The 7,863-nt window shown below is 36.4% G+C and overlaps 3 protein-coding genes across 3 annotated transcripts in view; 2 read left to right on the top strand and 1 right to left on the bottom strand.

Moving 5' to 3' along the window:
• The window catches only part of LOC111787791, a 12,949-nt gene extending 11,492 nt beyond the window's left edge, over positions 1 to 1,457 (bottom strand). Inside the window, exon 1 of the mRNA XM_023667844.1 lies at positions 955 to 1,457. Within this exon, the coding sequence (XP_023523612.1) occupies positions 955 to 1,089 (135 nt within the window). The 5' untranslated portion in view covers positions 1,090 to 1,457. The remainder of the gene's footprint in view (positions 1 to 954) is intronic.
• Positions 1,458 to 1,861: 404 nt separating this feature from the next.
• LOC111787729 (iron-sulfur assembly protein IscA-like 2, mitochondrial) lies at positions 1,862 to 4,922 on the top strand. Its single transcript, XM_023667765.1, has 5 exons — positions 1,862 to 2,151; positions 3,011 to 3,228; positions 3,809 to 3,930; positions 4,051 to 4,159; positions 4,561 to 4,922. The coding sequence occupies exons 2-5, from the start codon at positions 3,046 to 3,048 to the stop codon at positions 4,624 to 4,626; spliced, it is 480 nt and encodes a 159-aa protein (XP_023523533.1). The 5' UTR covers positions 1,862 to 2,151; positions 3,011 to 3,045; the 3' UTR covers positions 4,627 to 4,922.
• A 656-nt stretch (positions 4,923 to 5,578) lies between these two features.
• LOC111788972 (heavy metal-associated isoprenylated plant protein 3-like) lies at positions 5,579 to 7,422 on the top strand. The gene is made up of 5 exons (XM_023669576.1): positions 5,579 to 5,714; positions 5,829 to 6,009; positions 6,306 to 6,550; positions 6,622 to 6,709; positions 6,790 to 7,422. The coding sequence occupies exons 1-5, from the start codon at positions 5,706 to 5,708 to the stop codon at positions 7,272 to 7,274; spliced, it is 1,008 nt and encodes a 335-aa protein (XP_023525344.1). The 5' UTR covers positions 5,579 to 5,705; the 3' UTR covers positions 7,275 to 7,422.
• The last annotated feature ends 441 nt before the right edge of the window (positions 7,423 to 7,863 follow it).

The raw sequence follows: 7,863 nt of genomic DNA, 5'->3' as shown, positions 1-7,863 counted from the left end.
AAAAAAAAAAAAAAAAAAAAAAAAAAAAAAAAAAAAAAAAAAAAAAAAAAAAAAAAAAAAAAAAACACCAACACGTGTTTCTAGCTACATGGGCAAGGAAAAAAGTTAGACTCAGAACAAAGTGTACTAAGCAGCACAACGGGAGGTGAGGCGTAAAGGTAAAAATGCCTATGTAAATAGCTATATGGCTGACTGCTACATAAGGGAGAGAACGATAGTAAAATGGAAATATTTGGTGTCCATGAATCATGGAGTAAACCAACAAGAATATTTTGCGTAGTATCATATATTCAAGTTAGATCATGGTCACATATGTTTCAAGTAAACAATTCTGGATCACTCGCTCGACGATGTTTGTATAGTATAAGAATATTTTCACCAGATAGCCTATGAGAAACGTATGAATTTCAAGTCAGGGTAGATGTGAGAGATGAGCTTCCTGAAAAAGCCTTGAAAATAGATCTGGGGCATTTTTAAAATTTTGTGGAAACCTCTATGCAATGACTAAAGGTAATGATAACAAAGAAATATTTGGAATCACGTATTTTTCTACAAATAATTATCCCTCAACTTTCATTCATGTTCTACTTTGGCCCTTAAGAGACTAAAAATTTTGATTTTGATTCCTGAAACTTATAATCCTTTCAATTCTGGCCCTCGAATTTAGAACATAACTTCCATTGAACATCAAGTTTAGCCCTTAATGTAGAAATCTAAGCACGATGTAACATTGTTAATCATCCACAAAGATATGTTGTTACGTCAAATCCAACATGGATAACTGAATAGGACGAACTATACAAGAATAGAATAAGTGATTATAACATAAAACATGCAGCCATGTTAAAACAAAACTAGCAGGTCCACGTAAAACTCAACCAATCAGCCAGAGTTCCCTTGAGCAACCAACACGACGATTGAAAAACCAGTTGGTAATTTAAAACAGAGAAGAACCTGGGAGCGAGGAAAGATATCAGCAAGCAGCTTCTTGTAGCGCTTAATGGGCTGCCTGGACCTGGTACTCAAAGCAGGGCAAAAGAAACACAAAGTTCCACACACCGGCACCACTTGGCGGGATACCATCGCCATTAGTGGAAGGAAATCCCAAAATCTTCCCTAAAAACAACAAATTTCATTCGTTGGGCAAGGAGAGAATCCCAAATCGATGGGATTTTCGAAGAACAAGCTCCGGGCGGAGGACCGGATGGAGATGGGATCGAATCGTCCTTGCCCTCGAAAAGTTGAGAAAAGGGAATAACAATAATAATAATAATGTCCGGTTCCGGTGTGCGAGCGCGAGAGCACCGGATCTCCGAGACCTCCACCGGAACAAAAAAATGGTGGATATCAAAATCAATTTATACGCTCATCTTGCATTCGCCTCCATTTTCGGCTATTTTCTCTCTTCGTTCTTGGCTGTCGCAAAATTCCCAATACCTCGCCATCTCTATCTTCTCTTTCCAACTGCCAAATTAGATACCGTTATTTTCCCGCCTTATCCTTAAAATAGATAATATATATATATATATATATATATATATATATATATTTTTTCTCTTACAAAACTTATTTTATTTTTAAATTTATGTTTGTCTCAATTTTAAAAATAAAAAATTAATTATTTTAATTTTTAAAATTTGGTTTCATTTTTTAACATATTGATAAAATAAATAAATAAATAAATAAATTTAGGTAAAAATAGTGATTAAAAATCAAATTTGTTTTTAAAAAATTATTTATATTTTTTTAAAAATTAGTCAAAGATATATATCTTAATTATAATAATTGTTGTTTTTATTTAAGTAAATTCAATTATAAAATAAATAAATAAATAAAAACCTAAATACCAAATGAAGAAAAAGAAAAAGACGGTTGCCGCGAATCTATCTTCCTCCTATGCTGTGTTCATCCCTGATTCGAGCTGAAGCCTTCTCTCTGTAATCTCCATCCTTCTTGTTAGGGTTGAATCGCTGCGTCTTCCTCCGCTTCGGATTAATCGAGCGTGGCGGATGTGTGGAAGAAAATGAACTACGGGACCCCTAAACTTCCTTCAAGGGTGGCGATTTTTCCGATAAAGTTATCGATGCTAACGATTTCCATTGGCGGAGTGGTGGATTGCTTTTGTGTCTGTGTTTCAAGTGTCTCCAGCANTCCTGCTTGTTTTTCCTTCTTTTGCTTACGATTTCCCGAGTGTTCTTGGACGGAAAAGGATGAATCCACGAAGAAGAATGATTTTTCTGGCTGGTTATTAGCAGTAGCTTTCCCTCCAATTTAAATTGAGAATTTCTGATTACTTGAGTTTGTTGTAGAATTAGCTTTTCTAACAAAACAATTGCTCAGAAACTCGATTCATGCCTCTAAGAAAAACCATTTATTTAATGAAAGAATACTAGGGGCTTACAAGAGGAAAGCCCCTCCCAAACAATACCTATAGTATAATTACAAAGAAGTTTTAAAAACTAGCCACTTGTAACAGCCAAACTCACCGCTAGCAGATATTATTCGCTTTGTCCATTATAGCCGTCAACCTTACGGGTTTAAAACACGTCTACTAGGAAGAGGTTTCCACACTCTTATAAGAAATGTTTCGTTCCATTCTCCAACCAATGTAGGATCTCACCACTATAGGTTGACTTAGTGGTGAATAAGGGCTATGTAAATAATAGAGGGATATGCCAAGCCATGATCACCTCCTACTTAGGATTTAATACCTTACGAGTTATGTTGGCACCTCGAGTTACGTTGGCATCTAGTAGGTCAGGCAATTATCCTAGGAGAATAGTTGAGGTGTGTGCAAGTCGACCTCAACGCTCACGAACATAAAAATAAAATGTCGAGGAAACTAGATATGGAATCTAACCGAAACTAGCTTTCATCACTATAGCTGTAAGTGTGTTTGGAGTGGGTCAATTCAAAATGTTGCATTTCCATTTTTGTTTCAATTGACTCGGATAGAAGCATTGTCCCCATTAGTCATGTTAATACCCATAGCACATTGCGTTTTCCGCAGATAAGGATCAAATTTAAAGAGGATAGAGTGAAGAGATGGTCCCCAGATTGCTAAGTCAGCGGCTAGCTCCCTACTTGGCAGCACGTATCCGAGAGAACCAGAGGCTTCTTAGCTCCTCTGTTTCAGCTCTTCAAGAAGCCTCTTCTTTGTTGACATCTCCATCTCAATCTCCATCTCCAGACATCGATACCATTCACATGACAGATAATTGCATCCGGGTACTCCAACATATTATGTAATCCTTTTTTGTGCATGTACCATATGCTTAGGCAATTTTTATCCATTTCAGTGTCATAATTTGTTTTAGTTCTTGGTTTCTGGACTATCCTCATTTTGTGCACCATTTCACCATTTCACTGTCACTGTCATAATTTATGTGCACTATTTTAGTTCTTGGTACTCCAACATAAGACGAATTGAAACACCTTTTGATAATTTTGACAACATTTTCTTCACGTTTTCTTTGAAGTATATTGTATGATTGATGTCTCTTGGTTCATATCACTTGTAACCTTGGTAATGAACTCTTCATAATAAGATGTATGATGTACTATCTTTTACCGAAGGGCTATATTGGTCGATACTTTCTTTATATCATGGATAAAATATATATTAATACCATTGTCCTGCATCTGCATCTGCATCTTTTAAAAGTCTGCATCTTTTAAAAGGGTTCATTCTGTCTTCTTTTCTACTTAGTTTTCCTTTTATTCTGCGTGTATTGTAAGGGTTGAATAATTACTTCTTATGAAGAACGGTCATGATTTACTTTCTGCTGAGTCTTGACATGCATTGCAGAGAATGAAAGAATTGCAAGAACCCATGGAAGAAAAGATGCTTCGCTTGAGTGTAGAAACTGGGGGGTGTTCTGGATTTCAATATGTTTTCAATTTGGATGACCAAACCAATCCAGATGACAGGTTCATTAAAATACTAGCTCATACTTGCTGCTTATTTTGGTTTTTCACCTAAAAATTGTCATTGATGTTTCCCTTTACATTTTTTAAATTCTACCCTTTTCTCTTCTTTCGTGTTTGCAGGGTGTGTGAGAAGGAGGGAGTTAAATTGGTAGTTGATAATATCTCATATGATTTTGTGAAAGGAGCAACAGTTGATTATGTTGAAGAGCTGATTCGTTGCGCTTTCGTTGTGAGTAAACCTTTATCAGTATTGTTGACTCGCTCCCTTTTTGCTTCCATGCGTGACTTGTTCTATTTCAGTCGTCCAAATCTAGTTCAATAAAATCTAAAAAGTTGTCCATGAAGTTATTTTATGGTAACTTTTTTACAAGAATTGAAGTGGAATGATACCCGAAGTACAGGAACCAAAATGATATTTTAACTTTATTATATTTTATATTTGTGTGGACTCTAACAAATCGAGATTATAAGACATCTACAAGCGAAAGATTTGGGAGTGAAGTACCCTTAAGTAGTAGTATTCTCCACTAAGCCTCATTTTTCTCCATGTGTTCTATGCATTCGTATCTCACAATAGAGCAAGTGCTAATGCAGCAGACGTTGAATTCTTGTACTATTGTCTGTGTGCAGGTGACCACAAATCCAAGTGCTGTTGGGGGCTGTAGTTGTAAGAGTTCTTTCATGGTGAAACAATGATCACCTCAAAGCTCCCTTCATTTGCAATCTTCCAGGAACATATTCACCAGAAAGTCCCTTCATTTGCACCATTTCAGGAAATCATAGGAGCAATAATTAAAAACGCCACGCTGACCTAAAGATAAGATGAGTAGGTTTATAACTTGGTTACTTGAGATGATAAGATTTTATCTTTGCCTATTTCATGTATCATTTTGTAGTCATATGCCACTTCTAGATTATTTGAGAACTGCAGTCTTCATAGTCTTCATTGCATTGAATCATGATATTGTTTATTGTAACCCGATTCATCGTAACCCTCTTATTTTAAATATTGGATTCATTTTTTTTGGGGGTCATAAATGGCATATATGAGATGATCTCGGGAAAATCTTTAACTTGAAGAGATCATGTTAGTTATCTCTAAGGTTGCTTGACTCGTCTTTTATGATAATATTATTATTTTTTATAATAAAATTCTTCTATAATTTGATCTTAATATGAAAATTCAAAAGAAACAAAAAATGATTGTCGTGTGATTAAAGAGAACGCTACGCTACTCGGAAACATATAAATTACGCAAAATTTTAAGGAAACTTACTCGATTAATTTATACAAATAGGTAATCCATAAAAATAAAAAAAATTACCATAATAATAATTTGAAGAACAAAGATTCACTTTTAGCATTTTTATATGTTGCAAAAAGAAAAGGAATTAATAATAATTATTATTATTTGTTTTTTTATGACTTCTTTACATAATTTATTTTGCCTTTTCTCTGACATATACTTTTTTCCACTTTATAAGAATTTCCCGAGGAAAAAAAAAAACAATTATTCCCATTTTTTTAATTTTCCATAAATGGGCATAACATCATGGATCATGATTCATACATACATGTATAAATAAACTCATACATCCATTCATATGATGGCATGAGTATGCCACATGCGAATGCTCTGCTACCAACGAGGCCACTTCCTCTGAAATTTTCTCTCTCTGTTCTCCCGCTATAAGTACTCTCCCTCTCGGGGCGGTTTCCCATCTCTAATTTCGATTCAATTTTGAAATTCAGACGAAAAAACCATCTGGGTCATAATGGGCGAGGTGATTCACCTCGATTCTCGCTCTGTTTCTCTTCTTCACTGCAATTTTAGGGTTAACTGTTAACAGTTTTTGTTCTGTATGTGTTCATCGTTCTTTTTGGGGGTTTTGTTTCAGGCCGTGCAGAATAAGAAGAAGAACCAGAATGAGAAAAACGGAGATGGAGGAGGCGGTGGAGGCGGTGGAGGCGGCGGAGGGAAGAAGAAGGAGGACAATCCATTCACTGTGGTTCTGAAAGTCGACATGCATTGTGAAGGCTGTGCCAACAAAATCATCAAATGTGTTAAAGGATTTGAAGGTAATGATCAGAATGGCTATGGCGGATTTCTGTATTTCTCTGTTATTTATCGCTTCGATTTTCCCCATCTGGTTGTTCCCTGTTTTGGTAATCGTTTGACACTTCCGTTTTCGATTTTCCCCTTTTCCGCCATTACGGACCAATGAATTGATAGTGCTCTGTTTTTCAAACACCCGAATGGGGAAACAAAATAACCCTAAATCAGATTTCGTTTCTGTAATCGGCAATGCAAGAATCTGACACTATGAATGGGACTCTGTTTGGCTCTGTTTTGCTCTGTTTCGTTTGTTCTTCAGGTGTGCAGTCTGTGAAAGCTGAGTTTGAAGGCAACAAACTGATGGTGATAGGAGAAAAAATCGACGCATCGAAACTGAGAGAGAAGCTTTCAAACAAGACGAAGAAGAAGGTAGATTTGATTTCGCCGCAGCCCAAGAAGGAAAAGGACTCGAAGCCGAAAGAAAACAACGACGGCAACCAGACCTTCACCAGTAACAACAAATCCGACAAGAAAACAGAGGAGAATAAGAACAAACCCAAAGAGGTAAACTGAAAAAGGAATTGGTCCCCGTCTGAGATTGTGTTGTTTGATTCCTTTTGTTGGGTGTTTTTCAGGCGCCGGTTACGACGGCAGTGCTGAAGGTAACGCTGCACTGCCAGGGCTGTATAGAGAAGATTCAGAGAGTAACATCCAAATTCAAAGGTCGGAGATTAACCAACAGTTTAGTAAACAAAAGGGTTTGTTGATTTAATTGAATCTGATTTGATTTCAATTAATCACAGGTGTTCAAGAGATGTCAGTGGATAAACACAAGGATTTGGTGACAGTGAAGGGCACAATGGACGTTAAGGCCTTAAGTGGAACGTTAAAAGAGAGACTAAACCGATCAGTTGAAATTGTCCCAACCAAGAACAACAACAACAACCACAACAAAAACAATAGCGACACCCCGGCCGAGGACATCGACAAGAACAATACCGAAAACGGTAGCAACGGTAACGTAGGAGGAAAGAAGAAGAAAAAGGGCATTAATGGTAATGGTAACGGCAATGGTAGAGGCGGAGACAAGGAAGAGAACGGCGTGGATGGGATGATGGAAGGGAACAAAATGGAATATATGGGAGGGATCGGGTACGAATACGGTCATTGGGTCGGGGTCGGGATAGAGTATGGGTACGGGTACGATGCGAGCGAGGTCGTGGGGGAGAATTTACATGCACCACAGATGTTTAGCGACGAGAATCCAAATGCTTGCTCGATAATGTAACAAGAAGAATGAATTTGGAAGAGGAAGAGTGTAAAAAGTGTAGTATTTTAGGGGTTTTGTTTGTTTGGTTAGTGAGAAAATGAGAGAAACTGAGAGAAAATGAAAGAAAAAAAAGACCAAATGAAGTGTGTTTTATGTTGTTTGTGTATATTAATGTTTTATGTCTATTTTTATTATTTTTATTTTGGAGGGAAATTTAAAAGTCCAAAATTTAATTTAATAATTATATAAATTAAAATAAAATAATTTTCTCTCTCTCTAGAAATAGGTTTGAAAAGTAGGTGGAGGAGAGAGAGAGCATGATTGGGTCACTGAATAGCTGAGCGTGGGCCCCACGCGCCTTACATATAACAGTTTCCCATACCCAAAATAAAAACATTTTTTTAAATATTTATTTTGGTCTCCACAAAAATAAAAACAATTTATTATTTCTATCATTCGGTTTTGTACGAGTTGAATTGGAAAAATCTTTTAGACGAATATGATATTGTCCTCTTTGACCTTTTCCTTTCAAGCTACCCTTCAAGGCTTTTAATACGCGTCTGCTTATGAAAGGTTTCCACACCCTTATGAATAGTGTTTTATTCTT

Source organism: Cucurbita pepo, chromosome LG02 (genome assembly GCF_002806865.2).
Source record: "Cucurbita pepo subsp. pepo cultivar mu-cu-16 chromosome LG02, ASM280686v2, whole genome shotgun sequence".
Taxonomy (NCBI): domain Eukaryota; kingdom Viridiplantae; phylum Streptophyta; class Magnoliopsida; order Cucurbitales; family Cucurbitaceae; genus Cucurbita; species Cucurbita pepo.
This window is presented reverse-complemented; position numbering and strand designations above follow the sequence as displayed.

Excerpts from the sequence above, each read along its gene's own strand:
- LOC111787729 (XM_023667765.1), top strand. The coding sequence starts at position 3,046 with ATGGTCCCCAGATTGCTAAGTCAGCGGCTAGCTCCCTACTTGGCAGCA. Across the intron at positions 3,229-3,808 it reads TGACAGATAATTGCATCCGG|AGAATGAAAGAATTGCAAGA; the intron begins GTACTCCAACAT and ends CATGCATTGCAG. Across the intron at positions 3,931-4,050 it reads CAAACCAATCCAGATGACAG|GGTGTGTGAGAAGGAGGGAG; the intron begins GTTCATTAAAAT and ends TCGTGTTTGCAG.
- LOC111788972 (XM_023669576.1), top strand. Across the intron at positions 6,010-6,305 it reads ATGTGTTAAAGGATTTGAAG|GTGTGCAGTCTGTGAAAGCT; the intron begins GTAATGATCAGA and ends TTTGTTCTTCAG. Across the intron at positions 6,551-6,621 it reads ATAAGAACAAACCCAAAGAG|GCGCCGGTTACGACGGCAGT; the intron begins GTAAACTGAAAA and ends GGTGTTTTTCAG.